At 36.5% G+C, this 23,465-nt stretch overlaps 3 protein-coding genes across 6 annotated transcripts; all 3 read right to left on the bottom strand.

Annotated features, from left to right (window-relative positions):
• Positions 1 to 3,203, bottom strand: LOC113059313 (ras-related protein Rab-39B-like). Its single transcript, XM_026227720.1, has 2 exons — positions 2,407 to 3,203; positions 1 to 1,011 (listed from the first exon to the last, which is right to left on the bottom strand). The coding sequence occupies exons 1-2, from the start codon at positions 2,622 to 2,624 to the stop codon at positions 570 to 572; spliced, it is 660 nt and encodes a 219-aa protein (XP_026083505.1). The 5' UTR covers positions 2,625 to 3,203; the 3' UTR covers positions 1 to 569.
• A 3,323-nt stretch (positions 3,204 to 6,526) lies between these two features.
• On the bottom strand, positions 6,527 to 7,698 carry LOC113059683 (ras-related protein Rab-39B-like). Its single transcript, XM_026228226.1, has 3 exons — positions 7,614 to 7,698; positions 7,281 to 7,522; positions 6,527 to 7,083 (listed from the first exon to the last, which is right to left on the bottom strand). Exons 2-3 carry the CDS (start codon positions 7,508 to 7,510, stop codon positions 6,669 to 6,671), a joined length of 645 nt encoding a protein of 214 aa, XP_026084011.1. The 5' UTR covers positions 7,511 to 7,522; positions 7,614 to 7,698; the 3' UTR covers positions 6,527 to 6,668.
• A 209-nt stretch (positions 7,699 to 7,907) lies between these two features.
• Positions 7,908 to 22,011, bottom strand: LOC113059312 (discoidin, CUB and LCCL domain-containing protein 1-like). Of its 4 annotated transcripts, none has more exons than XM_026227715.1 (15): positions 21,776 to 22,011; positions 17,377 to 17,598; positions 16,824 to 16,961; positions 14,908 to 14,959; positions 14,670 to 14,742; positions 14,387 to 14,520; positions 14,062 to 14,099; positions 13,511 to 13,690; positions 13,283 to 13,395; positions 12,103 to 12,262; positions 11,828 to 11,917; positions 11,630 to 11,723; positions 10,988 to 11,028; positions 10,800 to 10,907; positions 7,908 to 8,704 (listed from the first exon to the last, which is right to left on the bottom strand). In XM_026227715.1, exons 1-15 carry the CDS (start codon positions 21,873 to 21,875, stop codon positions 8,259 to 8,261), a joined length of 1,989 nt encoding a protein of 662 aa, XP_026083500.1. In that variant the 5' UTR covers positions 21,876 to 22,011; the 3' UTR covers positions 7,908 to 8,258. The 4 variants fall into 4 exon arrangements, with proteins under 4 accessions (XP_026083500.1, XP_026083501.1, XP_026083502.1 ...); XM_026227716.1 differs by having other exon boundaries at positions 11,828 to 11,914; XM_026227717.1 differs by having other exon boundaries at positions 7,908 to 8,671; positions 21,776 to 22,010.
• Between the last annotated feature and the right edge of the window lie 1,454 nt (positions 22,012 to 23,465).

The following is a 23,465-nucleotide window of genomic DNA, read 5'->3' as shown; positions in this document are numbered from 1 at the left end:
ATTGTGTCTAGACTGTGGCAAATTAATATCTAAACTCCCATTAAGTGTAAAAGTAATATTTTATTGAATTATTTTAAGTCTTAAATACCTCCAGAATCTCATGTAATTATGAATTACAGGAATAGCTATACATTTCAAGCAGCCCTTTCTGTATCAGCAAATAGATGTTTATGGAAATATGTGGCCATATGCATGCCAATAAACGTGATAGGATGAATAGGAGTTAAAATATTAAACTAATGCAGTAATGCTACTAAAGACACTACTAAAGACACCTTTGTACAAAGCGGAGTAGAAATCTGAACAAACAACTGGAAATCAAATGTACACATTTATGTATATGAAATTAAACAAGCGTTTCAGTATAGTTTGCAAAATGCTAAAATCTTGCAGATAAGCAAAAATTATCCATGCCGTTATGAAATGTATTGCTGATGATCAAATTTCATACCTACAATATGAAAGACCTTGACATTTGCTTTTGTATATATTCGCCAAAGTCAGACCAATCCATCCTATTAGATGATTTGCTTTCAAAAGTTGCGAGAACCACATATAAGTAAGTTAAGTTAACAAGCACAGCTCTTGTTTTTCTCAGCGGCTTCACTTTTTTGTTTCCTCTGGAGTGCTTGGGCTGTAGGTGCTGAGCTCTTGACTCCATCCCACCCATCACGCAACTGGATCTCTCCACTTTTTAAGCCCTGATAAATCCGCCGGGTCAAGAGTTCAAAGGCCTCTTTCACATTGTGACCTGTTTTGGCTGAGGCCTCGATGTACGGTGCTCCCAGTTGGGTTGCGAGCTTCTCTGCCTCAGTTCGGTTCACGGCTCGCTCTCCGGCTTTGACCCGGTCACTTTTGTGTCCCACTAGCACATAGAGCACAGTGTAGGGCTGTACACGTTCGAATACCTCTTCATACCACTGCTGCACGTTTTCGAAAGATTTGCGGTTGCCCAGATCGAAAACCAGAAGACCTCCGACTGAGTTACGGTAGTAGGAGCGAGTCACAGACCTGAAACAGACCACAGTTTTAGAGTTATTTATATTTTTTAGGGTTATTTTTTCCAGACCTCTTTACCATGATAATCAATAATCTGTTTATACATTGCATTACATTCTGGCTCCATTTTAGTACATAACTTTAAAAAAAAAAAAAACATTCATTTCTGATTGATAAAATCCAATTACCCTTATTTTCTTTCTCACTGGATAATCTGTATAATTCCAAGGTCCTTTTCACTATGCAGTTTTATTTGCAATGCCCTCTTAACTATTTCAGGCATGCAAGACCAACTCCTATTTACTTGAATGGAGAAATGCTGAAATTGCAAAAACTGCTTGTCAAACTCAAATTGAAATCATGTAAAATCAGCAGTAAATTCTTAGATGAACTGCGGCATAAATGGTATTTCTTATTCTCAAATAGCATTAAATAACCACTTTAAACATACATGGAACCTTTACATTGCACAAAAGTTTCTATAGGGCAAAAAAAAGTTTCTATAGATTATTCAAATGTTCTTCACACTAGACGGAATTGTTCACTGAAAGGTTCTTTGGGGAACCCAAAATGATTCTTATATTATATGGATTTGCTGCCAAAAACATTATTTTGGAACTTTGTTATTAAAAGTGTGCATTACAATGAGTGAACTGGTGTTTTAGCAGTTACAACTGATATTATATCTTAAATCAAATAATGTTTTTTATTAGCCTCCCTCATCTGGTCACAAGTCTTGCCACCCATGAGACTTTGGAATGACATGAGGGTGAGTAAATGATGACATACGTTTCCATTTTGGTGATCTGTCTGTTTAAAGTCATCCATGCATACCAGAAAACAGGCCCAAATCAAGCTCTAAGAAGTCAGATGGACCATAGTTCTCTCCGGGTGGGCTGAACAGTTGGCACTATTGCCAGGGTGGGCCAATTAAGTGGGTCAAGACCAACCGCCTGTCCCTCCACCCACCCGTGGAGCCAGGCCTGACAGTGAACCCATTTTTAGTGTAGACTGACAAATTACTTCCTGGACGTATCATGCAAATACTTGCTGCTGTGATGAGTAATGTTTCACAATCCAGTTTTTCAGAAGCAAGGCATCTTTAAACTGTTTAAGACACTGAGCTTTTGAGTAAACATGCAGAAGTTACTTTAAGGGGAAAATAGTCCTTCTTCTTGTGGATCGTTCGGCTTAAACATGTCTGTTCAGTCCTGCTTCTGGAGGGCCACTTTAGTTTAGCTTTAACCCCAAATAAACACACATGGACTGGCTAATCAAGGTCTTTAGGATTAAGGTCTTTTCAGGACGTTGGTCCTCCGGTAGGAGGATTGGACACCTGTGACCTTAGGTATTTGATTTTGGACATCACAGTTTCTTCAATCCATGATAGAACAATGTCGGACTTACCTAAACCTCTCTTGACCAGCTGTATCCCAGAACTGAAGTTTGACCCTCACCCCAGGTTCCACCTCTAGGAAGTGTACAAAGAAGTCCACTCCGACCGTTTGGTTGATGCTCTCCAGAAACAGATCTTCTGTGTAGCGCTTCAACATGGATGATTTGCCCACTGTGGAGTCTCCTAACATGATGATTCGAAACTGGTACTGCCACAAAGTGAGATCCATGATTTCAACCAGACGAATGGGGCGAATAAAAAGACTAGGGTTGACTAGAAACAGCCACTTCACCAGGATCCTCCTCGGAGATTTGACCAGAGAACCCCTTAACTTAGAGGTCTTGAAGTTCTGGTTGTAAACATAGGTGTAAATAAACCCATCGTTCCTCAGGTTCTCTTGTGTTGTTCTGCAAAAGGCAGCGTCTGTTTAAACGTCGTAGGGGTGAGAGCTTCTGTCTAGCTCATCTGTTTTTTAATCTTTGCCTGTTCATACTTGTTATTGGGCGGGGTTTTTGTGAAAGGCGGGGTTTATAAATACCAGCAGAAAGTTAGGGATTTCTCATAGACCAGAGGGAATGAGCATGCTGTATCATATCAGAACAAGCCCAGTATTTCCTGTTGAGGCCAGCTCATGGCATGCATCACATAAAAGCACATGTTATGTGCTAAGTCTTTCTCAATAGGCTAATCATGAGATTGCTTCCACCCAGGTCATAACCTCTGAAGATTGCTGGAAGACTTCCAATGTCATGATGAAATCAAACCCACTTACTCCTCACCAGTGTGCATTACAGGTTAGTTTGCTACAAAACGTTTCCACAGTTAAATGGCTTTCCAAACAGGAGGTGAACAACAATGGAACAGACTCCCCGAGGACACAGAGAGACAGACAGTTTAGGCCAGCTTTGTTTTCAGATAAATTAGTTTAGTGGACTACTTAGTGGACCACTTTGTTAATCCAGTGGACTTTTAATTGTAATGCTTGTCACTGCTATTAGTCTTTGTACATATAGACGCGTAAAAAAAGCCACTGATAGGCCTATGTTCGCTGAGCCTGTTCAGACACTTTTTATAGTTATAATGAAAGCAATTAATACCTGAACAGCAAGGGTGGGGATCCAATGAAATAGAATAAATGTCCATTATTTACTAACAGAGGAAGAAAACAGACATAAGACGTACTATTATAGTAGTCTAATAGACCATTAAAACGTGGACATTTTTCTCACGACTCCTTGAAGCTTGCTTTGAATGTCTAATAACATGAAAGCTAGGTATTTCTGTAGCATTTCCTTCACTAAGCCAGATTGTAATGACATGCGTTTTTCTCGATGGCCACTAGGGGACGTACAATCTTTTCCTTTGACAATGATGATAAAGCAACCAGTATCTGTAAAACGAGGTTCGGGCTTTACTGCAGCCCGTGACTAGGATCTACTGGCTTTTTGTATTCTCTGCTCTTATGCTGAGTACCACCACATTATAGTGGTTCATGCCCTGCATTCAAAAAATTGATAAAAATACATGGCTGATTTTAAATGGCTAAAGATGGGAAGAAAAATGTTTTTGTACATATGTTTTCAGCTGGCTAATCTTTATTGGTTTTGTTTGCTTTAAAGATGTTGTCCCATCTTTCACGCGAGCTCACCTCTCCATAGCCCTGATAAATGTGTCCGCTCAAAAGCTTCTGTCACATCGAGACCCGTTCTGGCTGAGGCCTCAATGTACGGTGCTCCCAGTGCACTTGTCTCCCACAGGTACAAGTAATAATTTGGCAGGGAGTTGAAATTCGGAACAACACTGTGGCTTGTATCCCAAATCTGTAGTTATACTCTCACCCCATGCAGCTCATCCACCTCTAAATACAGGTCCTCGGTATAGTGTTGCAGCATGCATGACTTGCCAACACATTTTTCGCCTATCATGACCTTTTTAAAATGGTTCTGACAATCAGTGATATTCAGTACTGCTGATTAACTTACATTCACTTTAACAATAGAAGAACAGTTAATTTGACAGGCAGAGTTTATTTGAGAACCGGAAGTCTTTTTCACAACTTCTGATGAAAAGCTAGACATTTTTATATTTAAATGTTATAAAAATTGGAATCCTTAATTTATCATAGTAGCTGAAAGCATTACCAGATTAGCAAAACTATATATATATATAAAAAAAAACTAATAATGAACCAAACAAATAATAGACTACTGGTATATTTAAAGCATAAAGCATGATTTTCAGTGGTTGTCTTGTGCACATATATGATGCCCATCAAGAGAAATTTGTTATATCACTGCCTTATTATTTCTCTTTTTTGATACACTTGTATCCCACAAGTAAGTAGAACACAGTGTATGGATTCACAGTCTTGCACAAATCTATGGCAGTACTTAATGTAGCTGAAAGACCATGTCAAACACCAGCAGGCATTAAGCAAGGGAAGATCTGGTCCATAATATTCCTGAGAAGGAAAGTTCATGAATTTGAACAACCATCGCATTGTGCATGATATTAAGTGCTTTTAAGTGTTTAAAGATCTAAAATTGATACAAGTTAACCATGGCAAAAAAACAAACAAAAAAATCTGTTCCTCACACAAAACTTTATGATTTCAAAAGACTTGGAAACGTTGCAAATAGATTTCAGGAAGTTAACTAAGAAACCTAAAAACAGACTTGATTGCCCAGTTTTACTGTATCCAGTGTCAAAAAATGTAATTTAACTGTAATGTTTTCCAAAATTAAGTTAAGGAAAATGCACAGATTTTTCAGATCAAGATAAAGACATTTTGAAGAGCATGCAGACGTTGTACTATATTCTCTCTGCTTACCCTATCCATTCCTGACTGGGTGTATCCACAATCTGGATTTGTACTCTCTCACCCCAGGATCCATCTCTAGGATGTGATCCACATCAATGGTAACACCATTTCCAACAACACTGGAACTGCAATTCATGACTGCTGGGTATTACTACTCCAGTATTCGATGAGATCTGAACAGAGAACCAAATAAATCATGTATGGTATTCAGAGAACCACATTTACATTTTAAGGATATTACATCATGAAGAAGTACATAAATCTTCAGGTTTGAAACTGATCAGCTGTACCTCTTCATTTCTGAATAGAAAGCTTTTCCTTTTTGAATGTTGTTATTGTGTCGGCCTTGCTTTTTTTCTTTTCCTGTTTATAGGATTCACATTGCAGGGCAAACTGGAGGTATTTATGAGAAAGGGTTTATACAAGAAAGGGACGTATTTCTCAATAACCTCTGAACTGAGAACGATGGTAGAAGTTCAGTGTCATGATAGCAGTATATCTCTGTGTGAGAAGCATTTACTGGATTATTTACTGTATGTGTGTATGTGTGTGCGTGTGTGTGTGTGTGCTTGGCCTGTTAATAAGTTCACAGCCATATCCATTAAAAGCAGTAATTGTTCAAATTTATAACTATCTATAACAAGCTTTACAGACATTTGACAACAAAAATCCTTCATATCTTTTTATAGAATGTTTCACTTTGTTTGCAAATGATTCCAGGATGGGGTTAACTGTTATACTAGCCACACTGTTTTCTTGCTTTTATCAGATTTTATAGATCCAGAAGCATAAAAAGTAAATGATAAGCCTTTGTACACTGTTTACTTGAATGTAATTTGGATCAGGTCACCAAGGGTGGAGATACAGTGAACTGGAAAAAGTCCATTATTTGTTTACAGAGAAAAGAGACAATTTCTTTAGTATTATTGTGTTAGTCAAAGGCATTTTAGCGTTTCCTTCACTAAACTCGACATGCATTTTTCTGAATGGCAATAAGGGGAAGTACAGACTTTGTCTTGAGACTCCAAAGTTTCCAAATGCAGCATCTGTTTTTTTTAACATGATATAAGCTGATCACACTGCATTCATCATATAGGCCTAGCTAAAAGCAAAATCAAATATATAAATAATAATAATAATAATAATTACAACATAATCACAAAATGCTTTAACAAAAACAAAATGTTTTAACAACATGTTAAATTAAGTATGGAATTGTTGTAAGTTTATTTTCAAGCAAAAAAAGAAGAAAAAAAATATATATATTTTTTTAAATCACAACAGATGTTAGTTACAAAACTCAAGTCCATTTAAAATAAAGATTTCACTGGCACAAGATCTACTTTAATATAATGAAATATTTGTGATTTATAGTGGTTTGTTTTTATTTTGTCACAATGTATGGCTCCTTTAAATGGCCACCAATGGAAAAAATGCAGTCTCATGTTAACTTTATGAGACACAGCATTTGCTGTTTTCAGCTGACTCATCTTTGTTTAGTTTTTTATCATTGATCTTGCCCCAGCTTTCATGTAAACGCACCTCTCCACTCAGATAACCCTGATAAATGCGCCGAGTCAAGAGCTCAAACACTTCTGCCACATTGTGACCCGTGACAGCCGAGGCCTCGATGTATGGTGCTCCCAATTCACCTGCGAACTGTTCCACCTCCTCTTGATTCACTTCCCGCTCATTTCTATCACACTTGTGTCCCACAAGTACAAAGAGCATAGTGTGTGTATACGCTCCATTACACATCTCTGTGTACCGATGCTTAAGGACTTCAAAAGACTCACGACTGCCCAGGTCAAACACCAGCAGGCATCCAGCTGACTGACAAATGTAAATCTGGATCAGCTGACGATTCCTGGATACATAACAGTTCATCAGGTTATACAAGCAGTGTGCATTAAAGTCTTTTATTTTTTTATTAATGAAAAAAATTGAAGTGTACATAGTTTTTTTAAACTAGATTTTGTAATACCCCCCCCCACCTCGTCATTTTGGAGAATGACAGCTTTCATTATTGAACTAATAAAGTAAAGTAGAGTTCTCACTGCTTACCAAAATGATTTATGCCCATTCCTATCCCAAATCTGTAGCTGTACTCTCACGCCAGGCTCCACCTCTAGGATGTGATCGCAGCAGCTCGCTCCAATGTTTACATTTATTTGCTCTGGAAACAAGCCATTTAAGTATCTATACAGCATGCATGACTTGCCCACATAACCTTCACCTATCATGACGATTTTAAACCGGTACAGGCACTCAGTACCATTCACGACAGCTGACATTGCTCCAGGATCCTTAAAGATTTGACCAGAGAAAAGATCAAATTATAATTAATATTCAGATTTAAATCCACAATTCTTTAAGTTTTACATGTCGGACCTGTACCTGTTGGTTTCTGAAGAAAAAGTTCCTGTTTGAATCTGGTAGGGGTCTGTGTTTTTCTGGTTAATAGAAAGTTGTCTTACAGATTTATATGATACGGAAATGGGCGTTATGTGGCAGGCAAAGTTTATAAAAAAAAAAAAAAAGGAAGTATTTCTGAAAAACCTCTGAAGATTTCATTTTTTCTCTGTGTGTGTGTATGTAGAAAGAAAGAGAGAGATTATTTTATTAATGTGCTTTTAAATTAGTTTTGATCGTACGCAAAACAATAGAAGGGTATTGTATCAACACTTCAGATTTGGTATAAAAATGTCAATTTTATTGTATACTTACAAACATTTTGTAAAGGTTCTTGAATACTTTAGTGGTTGCAAATCTCACAGACACACATCCTCATGGAGTTTATTCAGATTAGTTACAGATATAAAACACACCCACATTTGCATTAAATACAAATACACCGGTTCACTGGTCACCTGAACAATACAGCTTTCCTTATAAAACCACTTCTCCCATATCCTACATTTTTGTAACCACCCAAAAAACTATTTCCTGTCACCTGCTGATTGCTGATGCTATCTAACACAAGTTACGTTGTAAACAGCAGTTTAACAGCACAAACTAGCTTCAGTAGGGGAGCCATGTTGCTCAAAGTGGCTCGTGGTAGGTATGCAATAGTGGTTCAACTGTCTGGGGCTCAAAGTAGATCATGCTTGCCTTATGTTGGCCAGTGCTAGGTGAGACTGGAGTACAGTACCCGTTTGAGATCACTCTGTGTGCAGGGCAGTCATATTGTTGTTGGATCAGCTCTGCTCTTGTGCCCTGTGCGGATCGACACACAGGTTGATTCTGTCGGCTGACCGGTGTTAAGTCTGTAGGCATTTCACTGAAGGGAGTTGCATATTCTGGTTCGGCAGGTAAGGGATCGGCGTATTCGGGAAGTTGTCCAGGGGTGTCATAATGGTTGAGGGTGTAGGGGACGGTGTAGCCCTCTTCCAGTGGGGGTCGGAATGTGAGTCCCATCATCTGCCCACCTGCAACTACATCAGGCTCCGCATAGTCTGGAAACAATGGAGAAATCTTCAACCCTGCACCTGTTATAGAACAGAGATCTTCAACCTTACACTGTCATGCAAAGTTTATTTTCAACCTGGCTTCAGCACAACTGCATGTTTATTTTCAAGTAGTCTTGAGGAGACCGATTAGCTGTTACAGGTGTGTTTAATTAGGTTTGTAGCTAAATTTTGCAGGACAGTGGGTTGAAAACCCACAAAAAAATTTAAACACTAACAAACCTGAGAAATGGTGAAGTAAGCTACTGTATTCATTATTTTGGAACATTTGACGACAAGAACAAACATCATGTTTAAATGGCTAAAAACAGGCATTCCCAACCTTTCCATGTACAACTTAAATTATTTAATTGAATTAAATGATTTATTAGAAGTAAACTTAGATTTTAAATTGTAATGATTAAAACATTTCATGGCTAATTTTGTACACCACCCTGCAATGTGAGTAAATTGTTATATTTTGATTATATTGAATTAAAATCCAATTATATTGATATTTATATTTATATGTATTTTATTATTTTAATTGTATTTATTTTAAATGTTAAAATAATAAAACATTATAATTTATTCAAATAAAAATTATATTAAAAACACAGTCCATTTTAACTGTTTAAAACTGTTCCATTTAAACATTTGATAAATTTTACAAATTAGATTTTAATTTATTTTAATTCTAATATAAAAAATAATAATATAATAAACAAAATAACACTTGTTTTTCATGTTTTTCATTAGAAAATGTAATGAAATAGAATCCGAAATTTCTATCGTGTATATTTAATGTTTTACATATGTGTAAAAATCTAAGATTAAATATTACATTGAAATTATTTTTGTTATTACTTATGAAATTAAAAATAATACTTTAAACCCCTCAATTATCGACCAATCATAAACAAGTTAGAGTGTATAAACCCTCCCTTAGATTATCCTTCATCCTGTGTCTCAGAAGTGCTAGACTGTCCTTTCAAAGTTGCCTCACTTAATAGAAATAGACTCTGGCATTGTAGGCTACTCTAACAGGAAACAGTCCTCCTCATCCACTAAATGCGCTGCACAAATTGTTGTAATCGTTGTGGAAAATTGCTATAAACACACAGCGTCTCCACAACATGGTGGCAGTTGCAGCAACAGTGAGAATAAAAGTTACGCCTTCTTTCTTTGCATGAACATCTGGGCGGTGTTATGCAAATCTTCCCACATCGTGACATAGACATGTGGGGGCGTGTTAGAATGACCCATTTTAAGTAAGTGTGGTTGACTCTTAACTTTTATAAAGAATATCTCTTTGGAATTGAAACTTTAGAAACTTTGCACCTTTACAAGAGCTTGTAACACTCCAAAGAAAAAGGAAAAATTGAAATCGCATCATATGCCCCCTTTAATGAGTTCCCGCATGATCCCACTGCTCAACCACTGAACTGTGGCCAACAGCAGTTTGGGCTATGAAAGGGGCCCCAAGTTTCCTCTCCCTCTCTCAGTCCTTCACTCACTCAGCTGGAATGCTAAGAGGGCAAAGCTCTTTTAATTGAAGCGACGTTAGAAAGGACTCTGATTGTCCTGACCACTGACCCTCTGTCCACCTCGTCCCAGAACCCCTTACTGAAGGGTCTGTTGGCCAGTGGGTGGTGAGGAGGGTGTTCTTCTGGCTTGAATGCCCCTAATTTAGGCTCCAATTAAAGTACTCTTTTAGGGAAGCACCGCCAACGAAAGAAAGACATGTTTATGCTGCCACTGAGCAACTGTTGGGCAGGGGCACATAGAGGAATGAGCTCAGAATGAAAGCCATTCGCTTGTCATGTCTCTTCTGAGTTGCACTGGCAACTCAGCTGAGCAGAAGCACACAGAGTGGGGCGAGCAAACAAAGGGGTCAGAATGACTACTTGGCTTTCTCTCTGTTTCTGTCCTGCTGTTTGAGCCACATTAACCCTCTTATTCACTGCTATATATTACTGCGATGTCTGAGGGCTGTTGATCTGATTCTGAGAACTGTTGTACCCAGCGGCGTCCTCTCGACAAACACTGCCTTGTCTCGTTTGTCGTTTGAAACATTCCTTCGTGAATTTCGGCATTCATTGCTATACTGGGTTGAAAAGCCCTGTGGATGTCTTACCATTGAGAGGAGGGTTGGGAAGGGCATCGTGGATGTTCCGAACCAGAGGGTAAGATACAAGCTCGGGGTTTGTGCACGGAAGCTTCTTCCCGTGGAAACCCTGACAGCCTTAAGAAGAGACAAAGAAAGTCAGTCTGGAAACACCAACAACACATAGAGAAATGGAAAAAAAACAGGGCTAGAGATACCTTGGTCAACACAGCATTTCTTAATTTGTGCAGTTTTTTTTCTGAAAAAAAAAAAAGAAAAACAGGTAAATATCACAAACCCTGTCAAGAGTATGTATAGGCCATATTTCACCCCAAAATAAAAAGAAAGGAAATAATACAATTCTATTTTCTATACATTTTATTTCCTATAAAAAAAGTTACATTTAACCAAATATAGCATGGGGAAATAACATTAATATAACAACTAACAATAGTTTTTTCTTTAAATAAAAAAATAAATAAAATGATTTTAAATGAAGAAAAATGATTCAAAAGTGTATATCCAATTATTGAGTATAGATTTATATGATAATTAATACAACAGAGCATAACAAATGATACAATATTTAATTAAAATGTAGTGCTATTGATAAAAAAACAAAACACATTTTTTTTTTTTACAAACCACAGATTAAGATAAAATAACATTTAATATAACAACTTACATAACATTTACTTATGTAGAACAGTTATGGAACTGAATCATACATTTCCAATGCTTTTTATTCATAAAGGTTGCTGTGACAATCTGTCACAGTACTTGTTGTGTTTACATCATGCTCTTATTGTTTTCCTTTTTTAATAAAAAAAAAAAATTATAGGGAACAATTAGTGTGTTACCTTCTCCACCAAATAAGGCCAGCTAAAAGGCAACCCACACACAGAGCGGCTCCCAAAACCATGCCTGCCACTAATATCATTGCTTGACTGGGGCCTGAAGGGAATAATAATAAAAGCTTTAGTCTTTACAAAAACAAATCTACTTTGAGTTTACATATTATGTTAGTATTAGCAGATTACCTTACAAATTCACCTCACCTGAGCTTCTTGTGACGACAGGACCTTCAGTGGAGAGTGTGTCTAGAGGCACAGTCTCTGTGACAACTGGCTTTCCAGTATTCAATCCTGCTTTTAAAATTGAGAGAATTCATCACAGGTTTAAAAGACAAGGTTTACTACAGTGGGCCTGGAATGTGACTAATACAATGGTCTTGTATTATAAAAATTGTACTTGTCTTGTACTATAAAAATATTTAAACTGAAGTTTACGTGGCATAAAGGAACTTAAAAGAGATTCTGGGGCAGACCCTTACCATCTCCGGAACGGGGGGCAGAAGGGCACCCCAGCACTTGAACCAGTGCAGAAGCCCTTATATGCCACCTCTGGGGTTTCAGGAGGAGGTAGCGTGCTACTACTGGAGGAATCAGACTGTTGAGTACCGTCACATGACCGTCAGAATGGGCCTCAAACACCTTCAAATATACAGAATTTTCTTACATATGAAAATAGAAGATAACGCAGCCATGCATACTGAAATGCTGCTGATTTGCCAAAAATATTATCTAACAGCATGCACATTTTTTTTTCCACCACAAAATAAGAATGTGAATATATTAGGTTTAACATAATATTTTCAGAATCATTCATACATGTTAAAAAAAATCAGCTAAGAATTGAACAAATTGTTGTAACCTGGCTCAGAGGAAGATAGGAATCGTGTCTTTGTGGACGTTTTTCTGGTGATTAAGGTATAACACAAGCTGACTTCACCTTAAAAATGTTTTTTGAAAGCAAAAATGCTACAAAAAGCATATATTTCGTGAAGAGGTATGACACGGTACGAAACACAACATTTCAAAATTAGTTATGACACTTGATAAGATTTGTGCCCATGGACCACAAAACCAGTCATAAGGGTACATTTTTACGAATTTGAGATTTATACATCATATGAAGGCTGAATAAATATGCTCTCCATTGATGTATTGTTTGTTAGGACAGGACAATATCTGGCCGAGATACGACTATATGAATATCTAGAATCTGAGGGTCCAAAAAAATCTAAATACTAAGAAAATCACTTTTAAATTTGTTCAAATGAAGTTCTTAACGATGCATATTACAAATAAAAAAATAAGTTTTAATTTATTTACAGTGGGAAATGTACTACATATCTTCATGGAACATGATCTTTACTTAATATCCTAATGATTTCTGGCATAAAAGAAAAATCCATAATTTTGACCCATACAATGTATTTTTGGCAATTGCTACAAATATACCCCAGCGAATTAAGACTCGTTTTGTAGTCCAGGGTCACATTTCAGTCAACCAACATGATGCAGGGTGGAGTTATCACTGTCATAAAATAAATACCTGGCAATGTACATAAAAACAGAACTATTAGGATCTGTTCACAAAGAATGTGTTCCTGTGTCCAACTGTGCTGTTTATTAATTCCCTTTCCTGTTTAAATGTGTAGCATTACGTACCTTCTTATCTTTGCTCGATGCCACTTTGTAGACTTTCCAGTTTTTGCGGTCTTTGCTGAACATGAGGGTGTAAGACTCAATGTAGTAATGTGGCGTACCCTTTGTCACGATGCCTGAGAGCAGATGTAAACATTCGATTTTTTTCTTATTTTGCTTCTGTAACACTTACTATTGCTGTAATAGCTCAGCAGAGGTTTGCACAGTGATTATTAGAGGCTGAACTCTGACCTATGACACTACTCTTGTTCCACAGCTCTATCTCCATCCATGGCTGCTGATCCCCAGAGCTCGCAGCCCACTGAGATCCCCCGTGTCCTGGAGACCATAAGACCCTCTGACCAAATCTGTTCACCTCCTCCCACACTGAAGAAGTGTTATAGGCCACCACCGTTAGCTCCCTGTCACAGTCTGCGCATGGAAGAGAACAGATCTTGCTCAGACAAATGAAAATCATACTTTCTCACACCTCAGATAGAATTGTTAGTTTTCAGCGGTTAGTGTTTATCTTCTAGCCATGTATAATTACAAATAGGCACTAACAGCATGTTTAAGGTGTGAGGATCATGTAGCAGGTGTAACTGTGGGTTAGATAAACTCTAATTTATGACTCAACGCTGACATGCAGGCTCAATCCTGGTATTAGGCATTTTGCAGTTTAAGAAATAGTATTACAAATAAATTCATCCAGTGCAAAGCCAAAATTAATGTTACTAGATTCAATTTGCAATGAACCCAAATAATATCTATAGGAATAACTACAGGGAAAAATAAGTTATTACCTCTGTGGAAGATAAGCCGTTTATCTGACAAGGAACCGCTGTTTACAAAAAAAAAAAAAAAACGTTTTTTAATTATATATATATATATATATATATATATATATATATATATATATATTATGGAGGCCTTAATGCTATTATTTTGTGGCCCTCCTGTTAGTGGCTATTTTAACTCATTGAATAAATTAACCATGGCTGACTGTGAATAACATATTTCTCCAATGAGGTCTGAAAACCTTGTTTTTTTTATGATGCAACATCCACACCACTAGGTGTCTATGTTTATATATCTATATATATCTTATACAAAATGCCTCACACTCACGTTTTGGACAGTACTCCATTAGAGAAGTTTGACTCATACAAGGTAATGCCCCTCTGCAGAGACACATTGATCATGCCCCCCAAACTGTCTGAAATAACACCGGCATGGATTGCAGCTTTGCATAAAACAGAGGTCTAGAAAAACATAAACATATTAGAACACTATCCACGATTTTTATCAGAAGTGTGTGTTGTAAGCTTTTACAAACATCCCTATATGGTTATAAATTCAAATGCCATGACTAATAATCTCACTACTCCACATAGATAATATCCCAGCTTACATCCCGGTATCCTTGTCCATGCCAGCCCCAAATTTCTCCTGTGACACCTTTGCAGCCTGCAGGACAGAATGCACTGGAACACAAGTGAGTCCAGGATTCAGATATTAAACATTAATATGTAACCTACAAGATAGAGTGGGACTATTCAGAGTCATGAAAAAAAATCTTTATTTAAAAAAAATCTTTATTAAAAATATTTTTTTTTTATGTCAGGTAAGTATTGAAGATTTGTTCTTACCTAATCTGCTGAGAGGAAAAATGTGTGCCTCGATCCAAACACGAAATGAGCTCTAAGCAATAAAAACAGCATTGATATGAACAGCACAGTTACAATCCAGAACATGTGCTCATATTCACTGGCTTAGTGTCGACTACATTTACCAACTGACTTGACGTAATAGTCTTAATAGAATGATGCATCAGTGCACAATCACAGGAAGAAGGTCAGCATTTGGTAAATAGCACATGTCTAGGGCTTTACATAAACAACTTTATACATAGGAAAAGAAGGAAGATATGAATCACTACTGTTTGCTCTGGAGCAAAGTGAGAACTTTTGACAGAACATTGACCTCCAGGGAAAGACAGAGCTTTTAATTTTGAGTTAATTCTATTTATTTAATTTTTTAATTAATACACTATTAAATAAATAGTGACAGGAAAGACTTTTCAGAAATTTTCAGAAAAATCCTGTTTTCAACATTGATAATAACAAAAAAATATAAGATTTTCTTTAAACAATAAAAAAATCTTACTTGCTCATTCTTGTTTATATATACATTGTTAGAAATATTATATATTAGATAAATTGCATAAAGATAATGAAATGAATTTAAATAATAATAATATCTTGCTATAATAATTAGCTTAAAGTATTTGTTTTATTATAGTTCTGATGACATATACTATTTTGGTATACACAAATTGTAAAATAATTACATAAATATGTTACATTTGGCAAAAAAAAAAAAAAAAAAAATCAGGTGTATCCCAAATTTTTACTGGTACTGTATATATTTAAAAAAAAATTGTCTACAAAGCCAAGAGAAGATTTGCCTGCAAAACTCAACAATTCGACTCTTAAATTATGCATGTCAGCCAGTCAGAAACTGGCATGAGTGGCTTCGACTGTGTGGTCAGGTGATGGTTAAGCTGCATGCTGTCCGTCCTTGTCAATGCAGGAGGAGTGAGCATACAGCATTCCATCTACTTCAGTGTGTGGCCAAGCACAGGGGCCTCTACTTATTCAGGCCAGGAGCGGCAGTCTGCTGCCCTGCTTACAAAGCAAACACTCTGAATCTCAGCCAAGGAGGAGAGCTGCATTCCAGTCGGTCACCCTAACACACATTTTAAAATCCTTACATCCAGGGCCGACCCATTAAGGTTCTCTGTATTATAATCTACACACTGGGCCTTAGTGCACCAAAAAAAATAAAAAAAATCATTATACCTAGTGTTAATTTAGAATTATTTATATACAATTATAATTTGGAATTCCATTTCATTATAGTTTTTATAAATATTGTTTATTTTGTCTTTCTCTTCAACTATTGCTCTTTAGATTTTAGTTTCAGTGAGTAATTTTATAACGTTTCACCTAATATTTAAATGTTATTTTATTTAAGCTTTACAATTAATGTTTTTAAATTCAAAAATGTTTTTCGATTCCCCGGGAACACATGATATGTAAAAATTGATAGCCTGAATGCACTGTAAGTTGCTTTGGATAAAAGTGTCTGCTAAATGCATAATTTTTTTTTATTTTTTATTTAAATAGTTTTAATAAATGATGTAAACACCACTAATTATTTCTAATATACAGTAATAAATTAAGACTGACCACGTAGTCTACCGTGACACATGTAAGGGTGTTTATTTAGCGATCTGTGCATGACCTCCAGTAAGGCGGTTCCCATGTGATGTTCGAAACAAGAATAAACAGTAATTGAGATTAGGATGGGAACTGCTCCCACTTGTGGAGTCAGCTGAAGTGCTGTTTACTGAGTAAGCTGTAAATTTAGAGAACAAACAGTTACTGGTGTGTTTACTCTGATCATATACAACTCACTTGAACCATGGGGTCACATTCTTTTTTGTCTACTGTGTACAGGTGCACAGAATGGAGTGGGACATGTAAAGGATATGAGCTATTACCTGATTGCTGATTGGTTGAATAGGACATGACAAAGCCCCTTCCTGAACGGTGAGTGCCGGAGATGAAACGCACTGTGACTTCATTAGTACTCACAGATATATTCCTGCCTGTGGAGGATAACTGCCCACACAGAGGACCTGTGAATCACAAACCACATGATATAAACAAGCTCAGTAGATTTAATGCATTTTTAGATTCAACACACAATCCAGCACACCTTCTCTGTCATGAAAGGCTGTTCATGCACATTTATGTGACCACGTAACCGTCATGCTACAGCAGAGTGGAATGCAGCATGCAAGCTGCAGTCATGCTATGATCATGTGACTGGGGAGCTAAAGAGCAGCATGAGGTTGGATCTCTGGAATTTCTCAGTAACAACATACTGTGAATGAGGTGGCTATAAATTTAGAGTTGAAGGTGACTGTAAAATCCTATTGGGTTTTTAATATCAGTTATTTAATGTATATTTAATTATGTTGTTATATAAAATATATACACAACAGTGGGCAAGACTGCCATTCCATAATGTCTGTTTGAAGAGGGTCCTACCCACTACAGTGGCCCCACTGGTGTCTGTAATGGTAAGAGAGCCAGATATGCAGTCTTGGCTCCTCTCCAAGTCAAAGTCCCCAAGGTTCAAGAGCAGCGTCTGGCCCTTCGGTACCCTTAGGCTCCACTCACACTGGGTATGGTTAGGGTAGGTTCCCGGGAAGTTCAGCGAGGTCAGTGTGCCACTGCTGGGATTGAGGACTGTGTGCCCACACCCATTGCCTAAAGGGAAAAGAGAGTGGGAAGATCACATTGATATTAATGTGATAGGAGTTAAAAAGGCATTTTTTTCTTCTGTTAATGTTCTAATTTTGTGGTGTGTTTCCACATTTAGATTTTATCTCTCATTTAACTTCCATTAATCATCAAATGTGCTAACTAGTTTCTCTCTTGACATGTTTCTAGCCCATGGGAAAACGAGGCAGAGCACATTTAGTATTAGCATTGTGGGTATTGGCAGGTCGTTTGCTGGGTATTGAAGAGTGGATTGCAAAAGCTTGTGTGGTAAGGGGACTTGCCAATTCTCTCAGTATTAGTCACACTTGAGGGGCTTTCCATAACTGGCGTTAATTAAAGCCATAATTGCAGTAGCGTTTAGTTGATGGCAATGTTGTGTTGTATGGTAGACACACTCTACCAAGTTCATAAACATGACATAATCGCCACAACATAACCCCAAAACGATTGCCAACTAGTTTGGAGTTCCACTAAATCCCATAGTCAATATGAATAGCCAAATTTATCCAATGCTTTTGAGTCTCTTGCTCCATTTATGGTCTAGGCCCTGTGTGATGAACTAGAGCGGTCTGAGTACATCGTCCATCTCTCATTCCTAATTTCTCAGTCAGTTCTGAATCATTGGGATTTAAAGCTTCTGTGGCCCCCTTCTTTCCACTTTAGGCAAAGTCTATCTCTAAATCTACCAAACATCTTGTTGCTATGAACTATCTTAATCATTGCATAGGAAAACAAACATGATTTTGAGGTCAGGCTGTTAACTGGCAATGTTCAAACCATTCACTGTATGACTCAGTGTGGTCAAAGAGTTGAATGTTTGATTTGAGTGAGGGTGATTTTATCTACAACAGTCTTTTATATACTGTATTTCAGTCAGTATTTCACCCCAGCTAAGGTGGGTGAATCTGGTGGAATTTATTGCAAATAATATATATTTTTAACACAATCACATGAGAAATTGTAACTATTTTATGAAGTGGTGATTTCATATGAACAATTTTTAGAACAAACAAAAACAAATCCCATTTCAAAACAGTGAGGCATAAACAGATTGTACAAATCACATTGTATGAAAAATTATCCTACTGTTTACCAAAATGTCAAATAGTTATTGGCAAGACAGCGTGTTGGTTATCTTGTGTGTAAACTGTTTGGTTTTATGAAGGTAATCAAGTTTAATGATCAAATGATAACACCTTATATGACATTGAGTCTTATTACACGGCTCTGTGGAATACTTTAATCTGATTGGTCAGTCGCGAAATTCCAAGGTATGTTATCCCAAGATATTAGACCGCCTTTGTGGAATACTTGATTTTGATTGGTCAGTCGTGAAATCCCGAGGTATGTTATCCCTGGTATAACCTGTAAAAGCTAATAACACAGGCTCATCCGGGTAACAGCAGTCGTCGCTGTACTCTTGCTTGAACTATTTTTTCCTGGTGGAAGCTTTGTGTTTGTTTAGCTAATAAAATATTAAAACTCGATTCAAAATGGTGGACAATTGTTTAATTATGTCATCCTGGTATCGCAGACTCGCTCTCGTTTCATACAAATGCAGCTGCTGCCATTTTGCTACAATTGTTTTGTATGCAGTAATGGATTATAAGAGAACAGACTGGTAAGGTTTTAAAACATTTTCGTCTCAATTCTTTTATCGGTTTAATTATTTTGTGGGGAAATGTAGTGTAAGTGGTTGTTCTCGTGTAACTTACATTAACCCTTACTTATTAAAAGGCTCTGTGGAATACTTCATTCTGATTGGTCAATCGCGCCATCCAGCAGTATGGTATGTCCTGATAACAACCGCCAAATTGAATAACACCGCTCACCTGGGTACAAGTTATCTTAATCGGTACTACTTAAATGCTTAACGAGTCACTCTGTTGTCGTTGACTGTCTGGCGCTATCTTGTGACTGAAAACAGTTAACCACCGCGTGTTACAATGGAAGACTTTAGCATTAATTTCAACATATTTGGTAAAAACAAATCTTTTTAGCCATGTAATAACCGGGATAACGTACATCCAACTGGTTGTTATCACAGAATAAACCCCTTCAGGTTGATACAAGACGCCTCCGCTTCATATCGGTGTCCTGATCACCCTGTTTGGGTTTGTTCTGAGAGAACAAACAACCGGATGTAGCCTACATTATCTCTTACATAATGATTATATTATTAAATCCTTTCGAAGTATCCCACTTTTTTCAGCACTAACAGACGAACAAGATGGTAATTCAAAATGAAAAAATACAATAGTAAGACACATATTCCATGTAAAAAATAATTGTAAATGTAAAATGTAAGCAATGCATAACATGTTTTAATATTTATAAGTGTATAATTTTTGCAGAACAACTATATGCCTTTTTATTTTATTTTTAACTTGCCCTGAAATGTGGTAATACTGTGGCTTTGCTGTTTGTTTGATCCTGACCAGCCCAGTCTAGCAACACTGGTTAAACAATTATGTGACGTTGGGGTGTGGCTTTTTTTTTGACCAATGGCAGACAGGGCGAGTGTTTAGAAAAACTTGTGTGGAAACAATAATTCCAGTTGGTGTTGCTGGTGTGTAGAAACCAGACACAATGGTTGGCTCCAAGGCCAGTTTCTTTGTAACCACAGCATAAAATTCACAATGAACTCCTCATGAAGCACAGCCTGAGGCAATCTTTAGACATTATTTAACAGCAGGCAGGCACTGTGATGACATCTGTGCGATGTCTGCGAGTTGAGTTCACAGTAAGGTGTTTTAAACATGCCGCACATGAGGATGCTGGGTATAATTAAGACGCTTGCTGACACAGAATATAACATTCCTTACAGCTGAGATACTATGAATGCACTGGGATCATGGATACCAATCCATCATCATCGCTACACTATGAGGCAGCGTGTAATTTTTTATTTTCTCGTCAGGGTATTTGAAGGCACGTCCCTGCAGGCCCTGAGTCTGACAGGATGTTGGCCTTTTTAGACTATTCTGTGTCAGTCATATTACAACTGCAAACTCAAAAATATTTGGGGACAAGCTGTTTTCTCCTGTTCTGGCAAAACCTGGATACTCTCTAGATCTTCTAAAGCTTGGAAACAATATAATATTAGCACAAACTCAAAAATATGTCAGCTTCCATTCTAATACAATAACATCCCATAACACAGTCAGCTAACCATCTGGCTCATCTGGTATTGTATACTTTGAGTTCTGGGGATGGAAGTTTGACTGGAAAACATTTGCGGTAGTCCTCACAGTCTGTGAATCAGGCTGGAGTGATTCATGCTGACCCCACACACATATTGAGAAATACCGTAAACAAATTCATTCTTCCTAACTCGCTCTCTAAACACAGGCAGAACAGGAGGACATCATCCAGTCCAGGATGTTGATGGATCCTCAAAAATAGGCAAATAGGGCTATAAACACACATTTTTTGTTGATATTTCTAAAAAATTAATTTGAGAGAATGTATTCAAGGGCATGCTATGATACATCAAAGTTTATGTGTACAATAGTCAAGATTTGAAGTGGATCAAAAAAGTTAATCAAAGATGTCCTAAGACAAGAACGGATATTGTTTTGGTTTTAAGACAACTTTGAAGAAAGATTTTGATCCACTTCAAATGTATAAATACTGTAAAATGTAAAAAATAAAATAAAATAAAATAAATACTGTATGTGTGTGTGTGGGTATATATATATATATATATATATATATATATATATATATATATATATATATATATATATATATATATATATATATATGTATCTATCTATCTATCTATCTATCTATCTATCTATCTATCTATATATATATATATATATATATATATATATATATAAGCTGACTAGAGAGTGAAGGATAAACAGCCAAATAGTGCCCACTTTTAGAATCGCAGTTAAAGTTAGTATTTGATGTAACAATGTCCAGAACCGTAATGTAAACAGAGGGCAATTACGATATATGTACATGTAGCCTATATGCAATTTTTATATAATTTATAAATGTACATATCATTTCATAAAGTACAATTATTATTATTTTTTTTTTAATTTTAAACATAACATTTAAAGTATTTATTACCTTCCAACGTGTATTAAGGCACATTAGTTTTACTTTAACAGTACTTCAGGAGTGTGAGCAGTAGGCGCAATCTTACCCTTCTGACCACATACCAACACCAGGGTTTCGATGCTGAGAATAAGCCAAACCCGAGAGAATTCCATAGCATCCCAAAGAGCTCCATATCTAGCGTGCATGATTTCCTTCGGGATATCCCTTCTCCGACTCTAGCATTCAGAGTTTAAGCCATGAGTTGTAGTTAATGTCGTAATCAGCCTCTACAGACTCGCGCTTCTCATCCAAGTTAAGACGCAGCAGAAGTAGCCCATCCCCGACTGGGCATGGGTTAATGTACTCTCGTTTTATTGGCTTCAGGACATGCTAGTTGACTTGTTTACAACAATACCCGTTTCACTATTTGAACGTGTGTAAAATTAGATGTTCTCATTGGTCCTTACTGTAACGTTACGTTAATACAAATGCTAGACAGTGGTCAACATTTCAGTGGTTCAAAACCTTCCATCAAAGTTAAACCTAGAACCAAAATGTGTTATAGCCTAGTCTCAGGACAACTTTGATAAACTTTTTTGATCCACTATAAATGCTGATTACAATACTCCTGAGAGTAGGCTGTAACACATTTTGGTTCTATATGACTATACGTAATATATACACACACACACACACACACACACACACACACACACACACACACACACACACACACACACACACACACACACACAGATATATATATTAGACCTGAAGAGGCGGCCACCATAAGACAGTCATAAAAAAACTATATATATATATATATATATATATATATATATATATATATATATATATATATATATATATATATATATATATATATATATATATATATATATATATATATATATATATATATACATATATATATATATATATATATACATATATATATATAGTTTTTTTTATATATATAGCTATACATTTTTTTATTATTGTCTCTTCAGGGTCAGGGCAAGATGTTAGAGACACAAATACATTTGAGAATGCTATACGTAATTGGTCCAGATGAAAATCTCATCCGTGTCAATACAACTTTTTAAAAGCGTACTCAATCATTAATTCATTACTTTGGCCGCGATTTTAAACTTACACTGACATCTTGTGACGTGAATGCAAAATCACAACATCTCAGTATTGGTCACCGAGGCGATCTCCTACAGTAGCCTATAAACTATTAATTTTATTTTTTATTTTTATGTTTTTGTAAGTACAGTAATTTGCTACATCTGTTGTGTGTGGAGGGAGAGTGTTGTATATATGTGGCCTTGTGTTCTGTGCCATTATAACAGATGTAGCACTTCCGGACAAGTTGACTGAGATGTTTAGACCGTTAATGAGATGGTTTTGGACCATCAGAACAACAAAACTGACTGATCTGCAAAAATATATAAATAAATAAAAATTATGCAAAATTTGAGAACAATATTCAGCATTAATATAAAAATATAGTTCTCTAAAATTTAAATTCTGTAATTTCTTACTCATCCTCACGTCATTTCAAACGTGTTTGACGACTTTTGCGGAACAAATTTTTTTTTTAAGAATGTCTTGGAACATTTGAATAATATAGTCTAAAAAGTACTAAGCCTGACATTTATAGCACAGAAAATGGAATGTTAGCTGTTTAAAAACTGTAAAGATGTTTCTTTAAATGCAACTAGCCATGATCTGTTGACCTTTTCACATTTTGAATATACACCACCAGATGGCAATACAACATTAAGAAACAG

This window comes from Carassius auratus, chromosome 41, assembly GCF_003368295.1.
Source record: "Carassius auratus strain Wakin chromosome 41, ASM336829v1, whole genome shotgun sequence".
Lineage (NCBI taxonomy): Eukaryota > Metazoa > Chordata > Actinopteri > Cypriniformes > Cyprinidae > Carassius > Carassius auratus.
The sequence above is the reverse complement of the archived record's forward strand: the minus strand, read 5'-3'. Positions and strand labels throughout refer to the sequence as shown.

What these genes read in the sequence shown, in the direction of transcription:
- LOC113059313 (XM_026227720.1), bottom strand. Translation starts at nt 2,624, where the DNA reads ATGGATCTCACTTTGTGGCAGTACCAGTTTCGAATCATCATGTTAGGA. An exon ending in GCTGGTCAAGAGAGGTTTAG is followed by an intron (nt 1,012 to 2,406) that starts GTAAGTCCGACA and finishes GGTCTGTTTCAG; the next exon opens with GTCTGTGACTCGCTCCTACT.
- LOC113059683 (XM_026228226.1), bottom strand. Translation starts at nt 7,510, where the DNA reads ATGTCAGCTGTCGTGAATGGTACTGAGTGCCTGTACCGGTTTAAAATC. An exon ending in AATGGGCATAAATCATTTTG is followed by an intron (nt 7,084 to 7,280) that starts GTAAGCAGTGAG and finishes TTATGTATCCAG; the next exon opens with GAATCGTCAGCTGATCCAGA.
- LOC113059312 (XM_026227715.1), bottom strand. Translation starts at nt 21,875, where the DNA reads ATGCACGCTAGATATGGAGCTCTTTGGGATGCTATGGAATTCTCTCGG. An exon ending in CAGTGGGGCCACTGTAGTGG is followed by an intron (nt 16,962 to 17,376) that starts GTAGGACCCTCT and finishes TGTGATTCACAG; the next exon opens with GTCCTCTGTGTGGGCAGTTA. An exon ending in GGCCTTATTTGGTGGAGAAG is followed by an intron (nt 11,029 to 11,629) that starts GTAACACACTAA and finishes TTTTTTTTTCAG; the next exon opens with AAAAAAAACTGCACAAATTA.